Source organism: Malus sylvestris, chromosome 15 (assembly GCF_916048215.2).
Source record: "Malus sylvestris chromosome 15, drMalSylv7.2, whole genome shotgun sequence".
Classification (NCBI taxonomy): domain Eukaryota; kingdom Viridiplantae; phylum Streptophyta; class Magnoliopsida; order Rosales; family Rosaceae; genus Malus; species Malus sylvestris.
In genome coordinates this window covers 17218312-17240649 of record NC_062274.1, presented here as the reverse complement: position 1 = coordinate 17240649, position 22338 = coordinate 17218312, and the positions used below count along the sequence as shown (strand labels likewise).

General features: G+C 38.4%; 4 protein-coding genes across 5 annotated transcripts; 1 reads left to right on the top strand and 3 right to left on the bottom strand.

Moving 5' to 3' along the window:
* Nucleotides 1-5425: 5425 nt before the first annotated feature.
* LOC126606047 (auxin-binding protein ABP20) lies at nt 5426-6390 on the bottom strand. The gene has a single exon (XM_050273514.1). The coding sequence runs from the start codon at nt 6388-6390 to the stop codon at nt 5689-5691; it is 702 nt and encodes a 233-aa protein (XP_050129471.1). The 3' UTR covers nt 5426-5688.
* Nucleotides 6391-8344: 1954 nt separating this feature from the next.
* Nucleotides 8345-9298, bottom strand: LOC126601249 (auxin-binding protein ABP19a). Its single transcript, XM_050267934.1, has one exon. The coding sequence runs from the start codon at nt 9168-9170 to the stop codon at nt 8541-8543; it is 630 nt and encodes a 209-aa protein (XP_050123891.1). The 5' UTR covers nt 9171-9298; the 3' UTR covers nt 8345-8540.
* A 2340-nt stretch (nt 9299-11638) lies between these two features.
* Nucleotides 11639-12718, top strand: LOC126605717 (probable glucan endo-1,3-beta-glucosidase BG4). Its single transcript, XM_050273151.1, has one exon. It carries the CDS (start codon nt 11696-11698, stop codon nt 12716-12718), a length of 1023 nt encoding a protein of 340 aa, XP_050129108.1. The 5' UTR covers nt 11639-11695.
* Nucleotides 12719-14035: 1317 nt separating this feature from the next.
* On the bottom strand, nt 14036-16364 carry LOC126605291 (12-oxophytodienoate reductase 3-like). 2 transcript variants are annotated; one of them, XM_050272658.1, is made up of 5 exons: nt 16031-16364; nt 15704-15844; nt 15146-15276; nt 14865-15047; nt 14036-14780 (listed from the first exon to the last, which is right to left on the bottom strand). In XM_050272658.1, exons 1-5 carry the CDS (start codon nt 16108-16110, stop codon nt 14119-14121), a joined length of 1197 nt encoding a protein of 398 aa, XP_050128615.1. In that variant the 5' UTR covers nt 16111-16364; the 3' UTR covers nt 14036-14118. The 2 variants fall into 2 exon arrangements, with proteins under 2 accessions (XP_050128615.1, XP_050128616.1); XM_050272659.1 differs by lacking the exons at nt 15704-15844; nt 16031-16364 and adding an exon at nt 15387-15635.
* Between the last annotated feature and the right edge of the window lie 5974 nt (nt 16365-22338).

The following is a 22338-nucleotide window of genomic DNA, read 5'->3' as shown; positions in this document are numbered from 1 at the left end:
CAAGCTCAAAGAAGGAAACCCACACCCACCCACCTCCATTGTTAAAGGTCTAATGCAGCGAGGCCAAACCAAACCCACCCACCACTTTGGGCCTTCCTGCAGTAGGCTCTGCTCACCCTTCGTCACCGTCGCCATCACATTACGTCATTTTTTTCTCGCATGTGTTTAAACCTCTAGTTCCGTCTGGGTTTCTCTGTTTATTTTTGTTCATTGACTCTCTTTTCTATTATTCAATTCGAGGGAAAATGAGGAGTGCAAAATGAGAAAATAAGAGTATGGATAAAAGGGTGTTGTACGAATGCAAATAACCTTGATCTGCCACTTGATACTACCGTCTAATGGTATTCCTCTTCACTTATAAGTGAGAGGTCTTAGGTTCGATTCTCTTCAAAGATAAATTTGAACCACATTATTGCTAGCTTATCATGGGGCTAAGCCGACCCCTCTCTTTAGTGTAGATAATATCGTTAAAAATATATATTTATTAACCCTTGATCCAACATCCTAAGAAAGTGATTTGCTTTATTGATGGGTAATTAAGGAAAATAAATAAACTTGTTAACTTGATGTTTTCATGGAAAGTGCCTAAGGAAAGTGATTGAAAAGTGCCAAGATATTTTTGTTTCTTTAACAACTATAGCCACTTAGTAATACGGTCTAGTGGTATTTTTCTTCACTTGTAGTGAGAGGTCTTATATTCGATTCTCGCCAAAGGTGTGTTTGAACCATATTATTGCTAGCCCATTGTAAGGCTTTAGCCCACTCCTCCACCACTCCCTTAGTGTAGATAATATCGTTTGTTCAAAAAGAAAAAACGACTATAGTGCCTTATGATGTAGAAAATAAGGGAGAAGGAAAACGCGATTTTGATCGAATACCGTCTTGCAAAAATGGATTTGGCATGAAAGTTTGGCTAATCTGCAGAAAGTAAGCCCACATTGATGCTTAATTATGATACTGATTGAAGTCTTCTTGAGGAAGTAACTACATGGTGATATTAATCAAGTTATAATTTGTGGATTGTACATTTTTTTATAAGGAAATCGGGTATAGTACTGTATATAGATATATACCTGCCTTATAACACGAGTGGATAAGTAACATCATGTGACAGTGAAGCTACACCAAAACTTCAACCAAACAATCCACAAAAATTTAAACCAAACGAAAATTAGTTGATAGGGCCATTGGTAGTGTATGATTGTGTTCAGCACTTTCTTCATTTGGGTTTGATTGTACCTTAGCTCCATATTTCTTGCTTGAAAGTTTACAAGATGTTGATGCACAAAACCGGATGGTCTTGGTACAACGTAAATCCGACCGTGAATCTGCATGAAATGTAAATGACACAAGAGTTATCGTGGTTCACCCCAAGGTTTGGGTTACGTCCACACTGATTGTATTATATTTCTCTGTTGAAGAGGGAGAGAGAGCTTAGAGCTTAGGGGATGTGAGGAGGCTTCGGGTTTGTGAGGGTGAGGAGGCCCTTTTATAGAATAAGGGCTCCTCCCCTAATTACATATTTGCCCCTTCCTTTATTACATAATTACATTTTAAGTTCCTCGAGTATTTATACGAGGTCTAAATACGAGGCCCTGAATATGGTATAAACAGTAGTCCCTTAAGTCTTCAGTCAAGAGAGTCTTTTGGCTGGAGACTTGAAATTCAGTCCATGTGTGGGCCGAAGTAACTAGATGTTGTCTTGAACTGATGTTCGATATGAGGCAGTGCTCAATCTGAAACGACGCTCAACTAGGAGTAGCACACTCTGCGAGGCTGCTCGGCCCGTGGCTTATGTTGTCTTGGTTAGCTCGGCTTGCGGCGTTTGAAGGTGAGGGAGTCCCTTTTATAGAATAAGGGCTCACTCCTCAATACATGAATGATGGGCTAGAGTTGATGCTCTCTAATGGTGGTAAGGGAGTCCCTTTTATAGAATAAGGGATCGCTCCTCAATATATAAGTAATGGGCTAGAATTGATGCTCGCGGCGAGGCGGTTGCTCAGTAGGCGGCGATGCTCTCTAATGGTGATGAGGGAGTCCCTTTTATAGAATAAGGGCTCGCTCCTCAATACATAAATGATGGGCTATGAGTGATGCTCGCGGTGAGGCGGTTGCTCAGCTGGCGGCGATGCTCTCTAATGGTGATGAGGGGGGCCCTTTTATAAAATAAGGGCTCGCTCCTCAGTACATAAATAATGGGTGCTCTTTAATGAAAGTGAGGGAGTCCCTTTTATAGAATAAGGGATCGCCCCTCCATACATAAGTAATGGGCTAAGTCTCCCGAGTATTTTTCATGAGGCCCAGTTGAGGCCCAATATATGGTGTATAGTGTAGTCCCCCAAGTCTTCAGTCAATAGAGTATGTTGGCTGGAGACTTCAAATTGAATCCATGTATGGGCCAATGTGGCGGTGGTTCCGAGGCGGTATTTGTATACCTTGCACTGAAGCGTTGTAAGTGAAGCTTTGAAGTTAGAGCTCTGTAAATGAAGCTTTTGAAGCTAGAGCTTTGTAAATGAAGCTTTCGAAGCTAGGGCTATGTAAATGAAGCTTTTGAAGCTGATTGACACGAGTGATGCTCATGAATGTTTATGTTGATTGACATGAGTGATGCTCATGGATGTTGTCATGAGTGATGCTCATGGATGTTGTCATGAGTGATGGTCATGAATGTTGACATGAATGATGGTCATGAATGTTTATGTATGATTGTCATGAGTGATGCTCATAAATGTTTATGTATGAATGACATGAGTAGTACTCATGTATAATTTGGAGTACTAGGCATACTTTTGATCACCTGGTTGGTGGCATGAAGGAGAGTACGGGTTGTACTTTTGATCACCTGGTTAGTGGCATGAAGGAGAGTACGGGTTGTACATCTCATCACCTGGTTGGTGGCATGAATGGCTAGTTGCCAAATGATATTAGAGTACGAGTTGTACATTTCATCACCTGGTTGGTGGTAATAGGGGCGGGTTGCCGAATAATTATGGAGTACTGGGCGTACTTTTGGTCACCTGGTTGGTGATAATAGTGGCAGGTTACTGAATAATTGTTGAGTACTGGGCGTACTTTTGATCGCCTGGTTATAGCTGTTTTGGGCTTATGGGCTTTCGCCCTCTACACAACATTCCAGCCCATTTATTTTGGGCTTTGCTGGTTTTTTTTTTTTTTTTTTTTTTTTTTTTTTTTTTTTTTTTACTATTACCCTCTGATGGGGTTTATACATATTACCCTCTGATGGGGTTTATACAGATGTTTCCGAAAAATAAGGAAAATAAATTACATCATTCTGGTGGGGTATTTATTCCTTGTTTTGGCAGTGTCTCCATGTGCTTCCTTTTTGCTTTCCTCTTTTCTGCTTTCTGAAATATTCTCCCAACGACATGATCTTTTTTATTTTTCTGTTCCCTCTTTGATCTCTCCACTTCCAGACACTCACTTGCTTTTGCTTTTACTTTCCCTTTTCTTTCTCTTTTCCTTTTGCTTTGTCCGCCACTGCCCATCACATCACCACCTTCAAGCTCAGAAATATCAGGGATCAGCTATCCCTCTTCTCGGCGAGGTTGAGTGACATCAAACCCAAGGTGAGGCCGGACAAGATCCCGGCGAAGACCGGTGTAGAGACATCACGACCCCAGCGTAGAGGAATGTCGTCCGACGTCATCCAACTGGCAAACTCCTGCGATGTGGTGTTGGGGTTGACGGCGAGGTGGCCTCCACTTCATCGGACGAAAACCTTAGAAATCTATCTCTTTGTCTTCTTCCTATTTCGCCCATCTGCAACTTGTGAGTCTGCTTCTCCAGCTCGGCATTTTTATCAGATGCTGCAACAAAATCTGACTTCAACAGGTTGATACGTTCAGGTGACTCACACAGGGAGGAACCAACCTGGGCGATCGATTTAGCAAAGTTGCGATTGAGAATGGCGGCCAGATTGGAAATGGAAAGGAAAACATTGGGGAAGCAGAGGGCGAAGACGCAGCTGAGAAGGACTCCAACTGCTGTTGCAGCGCCGACCTTCGATTTGCTGAGAGACTGCACTTTCTTTTTGTGACTCACCACCGCCATGCCTTTGTTTTTCTTCTCAGTTATGCTTTGAGAGGAAGGAGAAAGACAAGCGGAGAGCAGAAGGTGTCGGAGCTTGCAGTCGGATTTGCAGAGCAAAACAAAACCTTTCTGTGTGCAGGCAAAGCTGGCCACCTCGGAAGGCGTGAGGAACGAGAGGATGCAGAACTGGACGTCCTCGGGGAAATCGGAGAAGGAAATGGCGCGACCCGGATCGTCAATTGCGTGATGGGTGCAACTGGGGACAAACTTAGCGACGAAGGGAAGCATAATCCTTTGGCGGTTTCCAGAGAAAATGTCTCATCTTTTTTCCAGATTATGTTTCCGAGCACCGGGCATCGGGTCGATCGCATTCGTTCAGGAGGCGGTGGACCAGCATCAACGCTTTGAGTGCCAGCTCCGATTGTTTTCCGGATCGTGTTCGGCACCATCCCCGCATTCGATCTGATTCGCTTCTAATCTAATATACCGCGCGAGATTTTGGTCACGTCATCTGCGGTGGAGTCTTTGTAGGGACCAGTGCTGGAGGCCGTGTCTAGGGTGAAGCACTCGAACTCAAAAGCAGGCAGCAGCAGTGCAGGATCTCCCCTTTTTTTTAAGGGTTTTGCCAAGCTCTGCCAATTGCTTAAGTGGTGGATCTCCTCATTCTCATCTGCTTCCATTGTTACTGCTCGCCATGGCTGATTGATCACCAAATCGACTTTGTACTCCTAGAGAAAGAGAGGAGAGAGGAAAGAGAGAGCTGGTACTTTCGCTTAGTTGGCTACTTCGCTGGTTTCCATTGCCGACGACGTCGTAAGGATGACTTTCCAGAGGAGAAGATATTTGGTCTTGTAATTGGAACCACACAAAATAAAAGGGATATGATGTACTCGAGGAATGAGGGATTTGCTCAAATCCAAAGGAAAATCCAGGTTTTGGGTGTTGGGTTTCTGCAGATTCACGGTGGAGGTGAAAAAAATGAAAGAGAACCGACACAACTTTTTGTATCGATTCCCATAGACGGCGCCAAATGTTGATGCACAAAACCGGATGGTCTTGGTACAACGTAAATCCGACCGTGAATCTGCATGAAATGTAAATGACACAAGAGTTATCGTGGTTCACCCCAAGGTTTGGGCTACGTCCACACTAATTGTATTATATTTCTCTGTTGAATAGGGAGAGAGAGCTTAGAGCTTAGGGGATGTGAGGAGGCTTCGGGTTTGTGAGGGTGAGGAGGCCCTTTTATAGAATAAGGGCTCCTCCCCTAATTACATATTTGCCCCTTCCTTTATTACATAATTACATTTAAGTCTCTCGAATATTTATACGAGGTCTAAATACGAGGCCTTGAATATGGTATAAACACAAGATATATAAAGAAACATGCATTTATTCAATCTTAAGATATGCAAATAAGAACTAGGGTTTCAAATAAATAGGGCATTTGCCTTCAACAACAAAGCACACACAACAAAACTTCTACTACAAACATACAAAAATCAAACGAAGCAATCTTCTACAACGAATCAAAACCACCACTGAAAGGAAACCGAAATGGGACGTTCAACACAACAAGAAAGATACAATATTTAGTGATAATGCTGGCTGAAATTCAAAGATGAGAGAGCTTAATTACTAATTAGTACCACCAAGAGCGGCCTTCAGTTTCTTGATCTGAGCAACGTCAAGGAAAGTAGTCTGCGCTATCAGTTCCGTTGGTAAATCATTTTTAAACAGCGCATAGTCCAGAATCTGCAGCCCCGGGCTTGGACTACTGAAGCTAACAAATGCAAGGGCCGTAGCCTCACCTCCATTCACTTGGAAGTGCAGTAACCCCTGAGGGAAAACCATAATGTCTCCCTTCTCAAGAGTTTGTAGATAAACTGTGTTCGCTGAGGAAACAAAGCCGGCGCAGATGGTCCCTTCGATGACAATTAGGACTTCCGAACCTCCAGGGTGTGTGTGAAATGGGATGACTCCACCAACAGCCAGGTCTAGACGCGCAAGTGAAATGCCAAGGCCGTTGACACCAGGGAACTGAGCAGCAAATGCAGGGGTGACTGCAGCTTTGATGATGTTTGTAGTGTTGCCAGCAACGCCTAGGCCCGAGAAAACAAAGTCATCTACTTTAACATTTGCAGGGCTTTTGCAAGAGTAGCCTGCAGGGCCGTCAGGAGCTGTGAGGTCTGCAACACAGAAGTCCTGCACAGCGGCATTGGAGGAGGAGAGGAGGAGAAAAAACGTGAACAAGATAGGGAATATCATCGTTACGTAGCACAAAAATTGTGTGCTTGCTAAAGCTGTTTTTAAGATATGCTTCATGATAATTGGGAACATATATATAGAGGGATATGAAAATATCTTGATCTCACTGCAATTGGTTGTTAGGAATATGCCCATTAGGGTTCACATGTATTGTATTTCGAAACTATACGATGGGGCAAAGGACAGATTTCTAGCTGCGAAGCATGTGAGTGTGATATTTTCATCAGATGACAACAAGAAGCCTCTTTTTGTTTTTTACAATGCAGTAACAGCAGAAAGATGATATGCAGAAAAACTACCGACTGACTGTTATTCGAGTTCCCAAATATTTCGTCATTCGACTAAAATCCCATCTATTAGTACTATAAAATATGGTGTTCCACATGTCACTTAATATTACGGTCTAGTAGTATTCCTCTTCATTTATAAGTGTGAGGTTTTAGATTCGATTCTCGCCAAATGTGGCTTTGAGCCACTTTATTGCTAACCCATTGTGAGGCTAAACTCACCCCTCTCCCCCTTAGTGTAGATAATATCGTTTATCCAAAAAAAAAAAAAAAATTGGTGTTCCACACATAATGCAAAACTAGTGAGCTTTTTCCAGTCTGTTATATATAATTAATTATCAACTATAAATTATTTAACATATTTTGTAACTGTTTTACTAAAACAATCAATACATTAACGAGATATAGACGTATTTCGTGTTTTGCGAACTTATTTATCTACTTAGAGGGTCCAAGGTTGTGTCCTAAGATTTGAAGTCCATCGAGAGAATTCGAAAATGGTGAGCAGATTGTGGTCCTTGTTAGAAGACATTTTTACAGATAAAAAGGCATCACGGGAATGGGAATTATGTGGATATCAGAAACTCCCCTTCTTGTAGGGTTCTTGCATTTCATTTCTTACGGTCAAAAGTCTTTCCGACTTCTATGTCGTTGTGTGTATCTTAAATGTAAGATTCTTCTCCCTTCACCTTAATCATTACTAGATGGATCCAACACCACATCTGATACAGATGCGGAAGTGCACACATCAACAACAACAACAACCGCACATTCAACGGACACATGAGAAAGGGATAAAACGAAAGGAATCCTTGCCTCTCAAAGAGTAAAATTCAATAATAATATTCCAAAAGTCTCCTAAATCCTAAATTACATTGTGCTTAAATAGAAAAAAAATAACCTAGAGTCTTAACATGAAATAAAAAATAAATAACGAAAATACTTAATTTCCTTGTTTAATTAAGTAATTATGAAAAATAAAATAAAATACCTAATTTATTACAAATTGACAAATAATCCCTTGATTTGCGCTGCATCAACATCGCTTCTGCATGAACATGAACCAATCTACAATAAACTATGGATTAAAAATAACAATAATATCAGACAATATGGATAATGACCTGGTTTTTAGCAGGGTTTTCGGCATTGCCTTTGGGCACTCGATGAACTTCCTGCACTACAAATTCATGTGCCTCATGTTTGAGGTTCCTTGCTATTTTTTTTTATATTGTGAATTTTCAACAACGCTGCCATCATTCATAATTTCATAATATGTTTGATATTTACATATGTTAGAGGGCTTCTCGCCCGATCCAAATAATCATATATAGTATACTACCTTTCTTAACCTTAACCCTAAGCACAATAAGGTAGCCTCAAAGATCAAAGAGCTTAGTGTGAAACGCTAATTAAGGAGGTAGAGAGAGTAAAGGGGGCGGAGCTTGAGGCTTCTAAGCAGTAGGAATAGGGAACGAATCCATCCTGTGTAATGAGAACTCTCCTTCCTCTCCTTAAAGGTAAAGGAAGTTCACGACTGGGTGGGAGTTTATGGTAGGTGCAAATCCCGGAAACTTTCATTGAAAGAAGTCGATCATGAGATGAAGGTGGAGTTAAATACATGAGTTATCCAAAATCAGAAGCATTGCGATACTCGTGCAATTTGCAGCGGATAAGGTACACTAGTGTTCTTATTTCTTGATTGAAAAATTAAGCAGGTTACCTCAATAAAATGGAAATTATATAAAAAGAACAAATATCGATCAGAGGATGCATTGCCTTCAACACAATTGTTGCAACATTGGTCAGACGGAAGCATAGAATAATACTTCTACAAGCATACAAAAATAGAGCACTCCATTATTCTCAATCACAACAAGAAAACAAAAAGACATGGAATAACCCCCCGAAGACGGAGGATGGAAAGGAGACAATCTAATTAGTACCACCAAGAACACCCTTAAGCTTCTTTATCTGAGCAACATCGAGGAAAGTAGTCTGCGCTATCAATTCAGTAGGTAAGTCGTTTTGGAACAGTGCAAAGTCCAGAATCTGCAGACCGGGGCTTGGACTACTGAAGCTAACATATGCAAGGGATGGAGTTTTATCTCCATTCACTTGGAAGTGCAATAGGCCTTGAGGGAACACCATAATGTCACCCTTCTTAAGAGTTTTCAGATAAACCGTGTTAGCTGAGGAAACAAACCCAGCAATTATTGTTCCTTGCGCAACAAGTAGGACTTCAGAAGCCCCAGGGTGTGTGTGGAATGGGATAACTCCACCCGCATCCAGGTCTAGACGCGCAAGTGAAATGCCGAGGCCATTCACACCAGGAAATTGAGCAGCAAATGCAGGGGTGACTGCAGCTTTGATGATATTTGTGGTGTTGCCGGCAATGCCTAGGCCTGAGTACACGAAATCATCTACCGTAACTTTTGCTGGCTTTTTACAAGCGTAGCCTGCAGGGCCCTCCGGAGCTTTGTAGTTTGCAACACAGAAGTCTTGCACAGAAGCAAGGGAGGAGGAGAGGAGGAGAGCAAAAGTGAAGAAGATAGGGAAAATCATCTTCTCCGAGCAATTGGTAGTTTTTCAGTTTTAGCCTTTTTTCGGGTGTTTCTGATGAGGAAATTAGGACTCTATATAGTGGGATAAAAGTGAATATGATTTTGTGCCGTTTGGCAATTGGTTATTTGGAATATGCCCATGAAGGATTCACATGTATAGTGATATTATACGTATATACGTCTACGAACAAGGCAAACGACAGATTTCAATCTGTGATGCATGTGATTAAAGATATTTTCTTCATATAACAACAAGAAGCATCTTTTCGCTTTTGAAAAATGCAGTAACATCAAGACATCATGTACAAAAAAACCTACCGACCCACAGTTAACTCATACTGTTATTTTTTAGCTCCTAAATCTTTTGTAGTTTAATTAACAATCCCTTGTAGTATTATAAGATTTTTTTTTCCGTGTTCCAGTAAACGAATATCAGCTTTCCCGACTGTGTTCTGTAGCGCTATATCAATCAAGCAGAAGCAGTACAGCCAACTGCATTGCAGATTGGCAACCAAATTGAGGTACTTAAAGACTCTAGCTTGCTCCTCCAGCTGATATGCATGCAAAGGATTAATTTAATCCGAAATGTTTCTACATCAAACTTTGCAATTGTGACCTAAGAATCCAAGGTTGAAATTAACGAGGAGAGTCCGAAAATGGTGCAGAAGAATGTGGTCCTTGAGTCATGGGGAGGCATAAGAAGACATTTTGACAGCTAAAAGGGGGCAGGAAAATGGGAAAATGTGTGGATATCAGAAGTTCCCCTTCTCGCAGTGTAGTTGGATTTCATTATTTGGAATTCTGAAATGTCTCTTCAAATTCTATCTCCATGTATATATAGTAACTTAATATTTTTCAATATTTCACCTTATCATTACAATATCAGTCAATGCAGACTAACTATAAATATTGCAGATTGCATATATATCATATTAATCTCAAAGTAAACTCTAGCACTTGGGTGTCACCGGGAGTATATCTTTGTGTGAGTATAAACCCTAGCAGTGGTATGCTCACACGAAGAAAGATATACTCCCAATGACATATAGAATCCATCCTATGTTCGAGAATCGAGACCCAAGTAGTAGTTATAGGTGCACTGCTGGTGCAGTCCTAAAATTGTATTTTACGGATTTGTGGTATAGCAGCATTCATCAAGATAAGATTGTGAGCTTATGGCTAAGGTTATCATCAGAAGGGTGGTAAGCCAGCCATCCTTCAGTTTCAGCCAAAGAGACAAAATCTCCGTACATAAATTTTGTTTGCAAAGTTGTCCAAAACACTAATATATTCCCATTGATTCTGGGTTCAATGGTCATTTTCTCTTCAGAGAAGGTTGGTGCCTCGCATGTGATATTGATGAATATCTAATCTCGTCTAATTCTATTTTCATTAAAAAATAAAAACTTCCCATTGATTATACACACAAAAATTACAAAAATATTAACATAAATATTGTATTACAAAACTATTAATGTACTATTTCACTGTTGGATTTTGTTTAAATGAACTTCAATGAACGATATTTGAGGAAGAAAAGAATCTGCAGAAATTAATTGCATACGTAAAAGAACAAAGAGAGGTCCAGTAGAGTGATTAGTGCAACCAAATTAAATTAAATAAGTTAACAAAGAATGAAAAAATATGGCAAAATAAAAATCAACAGAACTGACCTAAAATTGAATAGCGGCATCCACAGAAAACCCCCATGCATAAAAGAAAATCTGAGGAAAAGTTAAACAATCAGGATACAATTAACCAGACAAGAATATCAAATCAGGGCATATTAATTGAGTGTTGTACTTTTATTAGTATATATATATATGGAAAGGATTACTCTTCATTTAATCCAAGGCTCAAGTTGTTTTAGATAGAGAGACCTCATTACTCATCTCATTAATCAGGTAATCTAATCCAGCCAGTAGCTACCGGTTTACCCCTTTCGTTAGTTGAGATTGTGTTACCTTCATATTTATATAGGCGTGTGTTATCCACACACCATTTTTTACTTTTCACACATCCCCTGTTGATTTCTGTCATTTCATCTTCTTCAATTCATCCGATCCTACGAAGCAAAATTAGAAAGGTGTGGGAGAAGTAAAAAGGGATGTGTGGATATCACACCCCTATATATACTGTTATCCACTAAATATCAAAGTTTTTAGGCTCTGTTTTTTAATAAATTTGCTGCAAACTTATGCCTGGTTAAGTTGACTTGGCCAATGTGCTCCTACCTCTGCATTCAATTTCGAATCCCCGTCCCATAGTTTAGAATAGGGCGTTAATTTTTTTATTCGACATCTAATATTGTAGGCATGCTTACTTATAACAATGTCAATTTTCATCAACGTCAACTTAGTTGTAGACTTCAGCTCTAATCATGACAATCTCATCGTCTATATATGATCAGAATGAATCATTATCTTATTCGATTTTTCACTAGAAATTGATCTTTTTTTACAGGATCTTTTGCTGCATAATCAAGTTTAGACACGTTAATCAACGGGCCATCGGTGATCAAAAGTGATGGCACCATTGCATTGGGTTGCAATCGTTCTCTCCTTTGTAGCAACTATTCAAAACTATGCAGGCCATATGGAAGCATCAGCTGACATAGGCGTTTGCTATGGAATGCTAGGGAACGACCTGCCTTCTGCACCAGAAGTGATTAGCCTCTACAAACAATACGGGATTGAAAAAATGAGGCTTTTCGAACCTAACACCGCAGCACTCCAAGCGCTGAAAGGAAGCAACATCAATATCACCCTGGACATTCGAAACCAAGACTTAGCAGATTTGGCAGCAAGTCAAGATGCCGTGAACTCATGGTTTAATACCAATGTAGAACCCTACCTAAATGACATTAACTTCAACTTCATTGCTGTTGGTAATGAGGTTATTCCTGGTTCCTTGGGAGGGTATGTCTTGCCTGTAATGAATTATCTACAAAAAATCCTCGACGATAAAAACTTACACGGTATTAAAGTGACAACCGTTTTGCCCGGAAATGCCTTACAATCTTCCTATCCGCCTTCGAGTGGTGCTTTCACATCAGAAGCAAGCAGTGTTTTGAGTGGCATTCTTTCATTTTTATCCGCGAAAGGGTCACCCCTTATGATCAATGTGTATCCTTACTTCGCCTATGCATCAGACCCTACGGATGTACGCTTGGACTACGCGCAATTCACTGCAAAAAGCGCCGTGGTTCGGGACGGGTCGTTGAGCTATTACAACCTGTTTGATGCCATGGTTGATGCTTTTTTCGCGGCAATGGAGAAAGCCGGAAGGGGTGATGTCGGTGTTGTGGTGTCAGAGAGTGGTTGGCCTTCAGACGGGAATGGAAATTTCACCACTCCAAAACTTGCAGGGACATATAACAGGAATTTTGTGAAACACATAACCTCGAAAGTAGGGACTCCAAAAAAACCTGGTGCTTACATTGAAGGGTACATTTTTGCCATGTTCAATGAGAATCAGAAACCTAGTGGCGTGGAGCAACATTGGGGACTTTTTTATCCTAACAAGCAACCTGTTTACCCTGTATTTTAAGGACAAACCTTCAAGAAAACTTATGCATCCATCGTGAAATTAATAAAAAGTCTGCATGATCTTGAAATTTGTGCCTTAAATATTTTTCTAAGATGGATAATTCAACTGGAGTGAGCAAAGGTGAAAGCGCATTGTTCTAGCCAACTATTATCTACTATCAGACCAACCACATCTAGGCATTAAACTCATTATAAATATATATTGTTCTTTGTCATTTTATTTTTTTTTAGAGATACTATGATATTCATTGATATAGCGAATGAAGAAGTAAAAAGCGAAATATGATGTATTTATTCGAACATGAATAAATATTTTCTAAGAAACTTTATTCTAATATTTGAAAATAATGACTTTTAAGCTAAAACCATATGTGAGATCAAAATCTAATTTTAATCACTTAATACATCAATCACCTCATTTATTGATTACATTTTGAATATTTTAAAACATCTAGGCTAAATGACGACTTGCAATATCAACATGAATGGACTTATTTTTATGGGCTTTTTCACCAAACAAGAAAGGTCCAAAACGAAAGTCTCTAAATAATGTTGTTACTTAATAGACCTCCCCTTTTCTAGCTTTTCTTTTTATCTTTGATTGCACTATTGGACTTGACTGACTAGCTAAATTAGCATTGGAGTTACTGACTAGCTATATATATAGAGAGAGTAATTGTAAATAGACACTTAGTTATATGTTATATGATAATTTTTTTTAAATCCGCCTAGTCTACTTAGACCAATGCATAAGCCTTGCCTAAGCACTAAGCCCCAGCCACCGCCTGACTTGTGTCTAGTGTCTTTTAGAACTCTTATTCCTGCTGTAAATTGAGGGTTTAAGGATTTACTCCTTGCTAGGTCAACTCTTGTAATTATAGTCTCCTCTCAAGGAGATGAAAAATATTCAGAAACTCTCAGCTATTTAGTTGCCCTCAGTGATCAGAAAGTGCTGCACTGGATTGCACTCATTCTATCCTTTACAGCAACAATCCACAACTATATAGGCCTCATCGAAGTTTCACCCTTCAATGGAATGCAGTGACCTGCCTTCTGAAACACAAGTGGTTAATCTCTACAAAATATATGGTATCGGGTAGATGAGGCTCTTTGAACCCAACCCCTCAGCAGTCCAGGCACTGAGAGGGAAACAAACTGACGTCACGCTAGGCATTCGTAATCAATGTTACAAAATGCTTCCACGACCCAGAAGCGCTTTTCAGTTTTTGCCAAAAATAGTCAAAAGAGTATTCTTTCTTCACTTTTTAGCGTTGTCAGAAGCAGTCCTAAACAAAAGCTAAATCATCTCAAAATCATGTAAACAACCAAATAACCTTATATTATTTGAACCAAATAATTCAAAATCCAAATGGTACAAGTAAAAATTGCAAAACATTGAAATCAAAGACGGGAGAGGGGTTCCACTTTCCCGTTTGATTTGTTCAGAAAAGGGTAGTCAGTGTACCCAACAACAGGATCTTGTGTGTAGAAGGTTTTCCTGTTATACTTGGTCAAGGGTGCATTAAGCTTAAATCTCAGGACCAAATCAGGGTTTGAAATAAAAAGGCGACCGTAGGACACCAAATCAGCATCCCCAGAAGCCACAGCTTGCATTCCAAGCTCTCGAGTGAACCCTCCACTAGCAATAAATGTACCGTGATATGCTTTCCTCAAAGTCCTCATAAACACAGCTTCCTCTTCATCACTGCCAGGTTTTCCAGCTTCCGCTTGACCATAAGCTGCGTAACGAGGCTGAGTTACATGAAGATAGGTTAGTTTTGAGCCCCAGTTTTGTTGAAGCTTGTTGAGCCTTTCAATCACTGCCAGACCTAGGATAAGTGGATCAGAGTCAATGGCATCCATGTGATCAATAGCCGGTGAAATTCTGACACCAATTCTATCAGCACCTATTGCTCCAACCACTGCTTGAACTATCTGAATCAAGAACTTGCACCGGTTTTCAACCGATCCACCATACTCATCCGTTCGATCATTGATCCCATCTTTCAAGAATTGGTCAATGAGATAGCCATGTGCCCCATGAATCTCAATTCCATCGAAACCTAAGCAACAAGAAAATTGATCATAAGACCTCAAAGCCATACGAAAAGGAAACATAGAAATGAAAAATGGCGATAGAAACCAACCTGCACGAACGGCATTCAAGGCAGCCTGACGATATTGCTCCACAACTTGGGGAATTTCATGGATTTCAAGGGCTCGAGGCTTAGGGTAAGGACCATGAGAGCCATCTGGCAACAGAATTCTCCACCTCTTTGAAATGGGATTGTTGGTTGATGATATTGGTGCTCCCCCACGGGGTTGATAAACTAAATCATTAATCAAATTACAAGTAAAAACAATCAGTTGGCTGCTCCAAACCTTAAGCCAAAATCTACTTTAACAATTAAGAGAATGTGAAGTTTACCTTCATGAGATGAACGACCGACGTGCCAAAGTTGACAGAAAATAATGGCGCCTTTGGCGTGAACTGCGTCCACCACCTTCTTCCATGCCTCCACCTGTTCGTCGTTGTAAATCCCAGGAACATGCGGAAACCTGCTTCCACATTAACAATTCAGTATCGATACGACACACCATTTGGAGAAGAAATTTCAAAGAACAAAAGGATTCGAAATAACACGATGAAGTGTGTTAAACCGTCTGACATTTTACGTTATTAGGTTGTGAATCAAAATTGCATGTTAAACAAGTCCGCTCACAAGAGAGTCTTAACCGTTTAATCCGACAACGTAACATATTAGACGATTAGACGAAACAAATCAACGATGAAGTGTCTTTCCTATTGTATTGAGTAGTATAGAAAACGAGTACAGTCAATTCTGACAAACTAATTCTACTTCCAGTTCTCGTTTTCAAGTCAAAGCCGCCATTATGGAACAAACAAAGTACTTCAACACAGGCCACTCAAGACGCATAATGCGGGCCCCAACCAATGAGAGACAAGAGGAAATTACAAAATTACCCGGCGCCGGTGTCGGAGATTATGGTGCCTTCGCTGATGAGAAAGCCGCCGACAGTTGACCTTTGAGAATAGTACTCAGCCAGCGCCGGTTGCGGCAGTCCGTTCAACGCCCGGCATCTCGTCATCGGCGCCAGTACAACCCTGCAAAAAAGGGCAAACCCGTCAAAACACATCCCAAACTAAACAATAGATTGACAAATATGCCCTCCCGGATTTCCAAAGAAATCGGAACCTCCGACCAACCGTGAACTGTCCTGAAAAAGGGAGCAGCAAACTTGACGCAGCCGCGAGGCACTGGATCATCAAGGACAAGGAAGATGGACTGACCTGTGAGAGAGATTGAACTTCCCCATCTTGTACGGAGAAAACAGAGTGGTAGGCCCTCCCTGCGACGAAGCCTCCTCCATTTTTGCCGATCTCAGATCGAACGGTTAAAATCCAAGGACGAGAAATGAAGCGATTTGAAATTACAAGAAGTAGAATAAAAGGAGGGAGCCTTATAATCAGGGGATGTCGGTGATCCGACGGCTGTGGACGCGTGGTTCCTGAGGCGACGGCGTTGCGATGATGGTGGACTCTTTGATTACTGCTGCTCCTCGTTAGTGGGTTTTAATGGTGGTGGACGGTGGAAAAGGATCCGGATCCTCGCCTGATCCTTTTCCTAGAGATTCTACAGATCCCATAATCTCATCCGTTCATCATATATCTTGAGGTCATTTTTGTTAGATACTATTTATATTTAATTTTAAATTTTAAATTTTCAAATGATTTCTGACCGTACGATATAAGATGAACGGGTGATATCACGAAATCCCTAAAATCCTTAGACCATCTCCAACCCTTGGGCTAAAAGCCAAATTTTTTAGCCCGGAAAATTTAGCTTTTAGCCCAGAAACATTTTTTCTGCTCCAACCCTTCTACCCTAAAATTTTAGCCCGGAATTATTAAAGAATGAAATTAGTCTAAATTTTTTTCTTAAATCAATTTTTTTTTTTAAAAATAAATATGTAGATTATTGTAAATTAATTTTATGAACATTTTAATCTAAAAAAATTTAAATTCCGATAAACATTTCGCATTTAGCCCGGGGGGAAAGCTGGGGGGTATTTGGCCCAGAAATAGCATTTGGCATTTAGCCTAAAATTTTAGCATGGATTGGAGAGTGTTTGGGGGGGTAATTTGGGGGGTAATTTGGCTTTTAGCCCAGGGTTGGAGATGGTCTTAGGAAAAAGATCCGACGAGAATCTTTTCCTGGTGGACGATCATCGTTGGCGGGACCCACAACGGAGTGAATCATCGGCCTTTACAAATGGCAATGAAATTCACGTGGGGATTACTGAACTTCCCGATGTGCTTTGTTTTCTACTTGCAATGTTGATTTGTAAACCGGCTAGTTTTTTAAAAAATTAATGAAAATGTTTTGAAAATTTTGAGTTTTAATTAAAATGATAAAAATGTGTTGTAAATAAATAGTAGCATGAGTGACTTTTTAAAGTAAAAATGTATTTTTTCGTTAAAGTAAACAGTACAAAAAATGTTTCATTAAAACTCTCTAGTTCTTATGGGTTTGGATTAGGTTATATTCGACACGTTAAGTTAACAAAGTATTCAATCTCAACGCGTTAAGCTCATAAATCTAAATCTTAAGTTAAGGGGTCATCCATATCAAATGTTAATACATGTTCACATAAATTTATTGTTTCACACTTTCACTTTAACGAACACAATCAGAAAAATAGAGAAAAAACGATAGGGAAAAACATCCGGTTGGATTACTCTCTTTCCCCACATGGGGTGATGGTGATCGACATGTGCAAATGGAGGGATCGACCTGTGAAAATGGAGGGAGGGGCCCGAGGGGGAAAATGCATGGAGAAACTATAGGTTGAATGAGGTGCAAAAAGGGTCTCTTCCTCGGCTGGTGATTTACGGTTTTGTGAGTTAGATCCAAACCGAACCGGATCATTAATTAACTAGTTGTTAATGAGATGAATTGTTATTAACCTGATCCATTAAGTATTCATCCAAATATTGATTTTAGTGAGTGAATTGGATCGGGTTAAAGAGTTGGGTAAAAAAATGTCATCTCCAAGAGCAATTTCACGTGACTTATTGCATTGGGGATAAGCAACTCAATCCACTATTTCTCCCCCCTTCCAAAACACTTCACTTCAGCCCACTCTGGCAATTGGACTCAAGACGAGCCTAAGGGAGAAGTCAGGTAATAATCGCCTAGCGCAACGCCCTGCCTATATGACGTCATCGTGACGGTAGCCACGATTTAAATTATTAAAAATTATAAAAATGATAATAAAACAACTAATTAAAAATGTACAGAAATTATAATTTTTTTTATAAATACGTAACTATGTTCTTTCATTTTACATCACATTTCAATATTTTCAAATCCTTCCAAGTACTCTTTTATTATTATTCAAAATTAAAAATAAAGTTATCTTTTATTATATTATAAAATAAAAATACAAATTTTTTGGACTATTCAATTTAAAGGTAGAAATACACTTAAACAGTTGCTATCTGATTGAATGTTACTTACAGACGTGTTCGGGTTTGAGAAATGTGAATGAATTAGGCCCAATTTGTACGGCATTCTAGTAGGCCCACTTTGTCGATTTGGTCAATCTTTGACCTGTGAGACTAAGACGGCCAAGTGACGAGGTCAAATGATGAATTGAAATGCATTACATACCTATTGAATTCAAAATGTTGGTTTGATTTTTATAATTGAACTCAAACTAATATCAAGACCTAAAATTTGCCAATAAGGACTTATGGCACATATACATCATCATCGTTGTGTTCTATCCTAATAATACAATTACATGTGTAATATTTTATCTACATAATATTTTATCATTGACACGAAAACAGTGCATTAACTATTAACACTAACTTAGGACACTAGCACCAATAACAAAGGAATTCCTCTTTTCCAATCCTAAAAGCAAAGCATGCTCTACTCTATTAAACGAGAAATTTTTCCTTGCGCTCGTAACACAAATGGTACACTACGTGTTATTATATAAGTGATAGGAAATTTTATTTTTTATGTTATTCATATTTTAATACAACAATTTTACCACTTATATAAAACACATGATATATTATCTGATGTTTCGATCACATTAAAAATTCTCTCCTATTGAACACGGGAACTTAATCGATGCGATAGCGGTCTAAATCTTTAGAAGGATAGGCGTGTAAGCAATGTCTTGTTTACTCAATACTCAATAAATATCCTTATCCTGTTACCTGTATACTTCCAAGAAGTGCTTACTTGCATTGGCAAAAACCTTTAGACTCGTCTGGATTGATTTGTCCCACCAAAGTCAGCAGCACGTTTGCCACTTGGGAACATGTGCATGCTCGGCATGGCATGGCAAGGCAATGAAATGTCATAAAAATACACCCACAACTCTTTCGTGTATACATATGCATGCATATTCAATATTCATAAATACATATACAAAAAAAATCTATACACGTTGAATTGAAATTTATGCATTTAAGTTATGGATTGTCCTAATAGCTCAATTTTTTCCCCTTATTTTTAGTGTAAATTAATACATAATATCGCGTGTACTAAAAAATCTTGTACATGAAAGTTTTTTAATCTATACACATTCAATTGGAAATCAAAGTCAATTAAGATGGGGATCAACAAAAACATGATATGAAGATATTATTGAAAAAGTACATGATTTTGCATTTACCATTTGTGAAAGGGAAAATAAAAGGAAAGAGGAGATGTCCCATTTGTTGTTCCTTTTGGTTAACGAGGAAAAAGCCCTTCATACTTCCAACCACTCCTTAGTATTAAGAGCTATAATTGCAATTTAATGAGCCATAATTATGGTGGTTTGGTTCTGTCTTATAACATCAATCTCCAATTGTCTTTTGGATAAGTTCTGCTTTATCACATAATCTCCTCTTTTGACATGAAAGTTTAACTGTAGTGATTAATATCTAAGAGTTTTCTCAGCTTTCGGCTAACTTATTCTTATTCACCGAATCCTTAACGCACAGGCGACCTTAATACATCAATTCTACATGTTTTAAATTTTGGGATGTATTAATCTTAATTGATTGTACCAAAACTTTCAAATTAGTCTATTATATTTTGAAGAAATTGAACTCTAAATATGTTGCAATACTAACTTATTCTATCTATATTTAAGCTAAAGCATTTTCACTAATCTGTACTATTCAAAAGCACACAAACCATAAATAATTTGCTGTTTGTCTTCTCAATTCCTTAGCTAGGGTTTGGCACAATTAGGATATTGAAAGCTAGAAAAACAGTTAGTGTCGTCCTACTTCCCCTTTAGCAATGATGAAGTCATGTTGGTCATCCAACTTAGAGCTAATCTTTTAGCTGAAGTGGCATGTGGTCCCCAACCCAGCAACATGAGTAGCAAGGGGACAATTCTGTCACCCTAATCATGCCCTACACATCCATTGCTCAATGCCTAACTCTTTGTAGTTTTTGTATTTTTATTTTTTTTAATATATCGATATTTTTATACTAAGAGAATGAGAGTTTGGTAAAGCTATACAATGGGCAGCCTAATTTGGTATTGAATTCGTCATTCACGAGATTCGAATCTAAGACATCTCACTTCTAAGTGAAGAGGAATACCAACAAACCATAGTATTGAGTGTCAATGCTTTTTTGTTAGAAAAACAATTTTGGTTTTTTTTTTATAGGTTATACTATCATTTGCCTATACACTTTGTGTGTATGAACACATTTTTTTAGAAAATGAGAAGGAGAGAGTGAGAGCGAGAACATGGGGAAGTTGGAGGTTTTTATTTTTGGTTTTTTATTTTTTATTTATTTTTATAAATATTCGAGGTATTTTAACATTACCTGTACGTAAGGTTTCAATAAAAAATAGTAAAATTTGAATTTGTGAAATTACATTATTGCCCATTATTTATTCGTGTGATAGAAGATTAATTTGTTTTTTTAACTTTTTTTTTTGTTGACAAAGAGAATTTTATTAATTAATAGAGATAAACAAAATTTAAATAATAATAAAAAACAAAAATATTAAGAAGAAAAATGAGTAAAAGAACCCATTGCGCCACGTGTCCCCATATCCCCCTGTGAACGGTATAAGTATTTACATCTCACCAACCCCAAAATGTGGACCGAGGAAAGGCGCAATGCGCGCCAGTGTGTACCAGACAGATAATATTTAAAAAAGGAGAAAAATATAAATAATCAGAAAAAACTTAACTTTTTTTTTAACAAACGATATTAATTACAACTATAAGATAATTCCAATGTGATGCACGTGAAGTATTTCAGCGTGATTGTGATATTATTAAAATTTTAAGGCTTTTTAGCCAAAATGATCTCTAAGATTTGCATAACATATCACTTTGGTCCATAAGATTTGAAATCAATAAAAGTGGTCAATGAGATTGTCTATTATCAATTATTTTTATCATTCGTACAAAATTATGTTAAATAAGGATTAAAATGACAAATATACCTCAATTTAATAGACAATGGGCTAAAATGATTTGACAAAAATTAAGGGTATTTTAGTCATTCTATTCTTATTTAATAGAGATTTTTTAAGGAATGACCAAAATGATTGATAGTGGACAAACTCAGGGACCAATTATATTGATTTATAATCTCAGAGATCAAAATGAGGAATTATGCAAATCTTATAGATCATTTTGGATAAAAAGCCAAATTTTAATACGTGAGGCCTAATTCTTTTATTAGTCAGCTTTACCTTTAATATATCTTGAGGGTTATCCATTCCAATTTGATTTTCGAAACCAAATGAGGCATTTATTGAACTCCACAATTAAACTCACGCACCACATTGTACATGGACTTGTAGTATTATATTTTACTTGTAATTGAGAGGTAGATTTGAGTCTCGTATATAACGAATTCGCTACTATTTTTTTTTACCCCTTAGATAGATATTGTTGTATTAAAAATAAACATATGAATTATAAGTAGTACTTTTTTTTGCGACTTATAAGTGAAGTGTTATAAATTTTGATAACTAATTCGACAATTACGTATTATTGTCACAGTGTGTCTAACACTCCATTTAGAACATTGTCGTTGAGGCAAATGATGCTAGATCGCGGTGGCAAAAAGAAAAACCCACTAAATGTGCTGGTTGAATCCATTCGTTCTCTTTAACAACTCCAGTTAGAATATTGTCTACAGACTGCAGATAACGCTATATCACAATGACAAAAAGAAAAAACCCACTAAGCGTGCTAGTTTGATCAATACATTCTCTTTAACAACTAACTATCTAATCTATTAACGATATCATTTTATTATTAAAAAAAAAAATTTGTCATTAAAGAAAAAACGGATATCACTCATATCTCAATAGTTACTAAGTTTGATATGATACTCGTATTATGATATAATAAATTAATAACAACACGTGATAATGTTAATGACACTCGTTCATAGGATGCCCATGCACCCGTTACCGAACGCAAACCTGCAACCCGAAGTAAGAGAGAGTTTTCACACAGTCACGCGCGCAAACGCGAACCAAACAAACAACTGCCGTTCACCAAAAAAAAACCAAACAACTGCCTACTGCCGTTACCGACCGTCC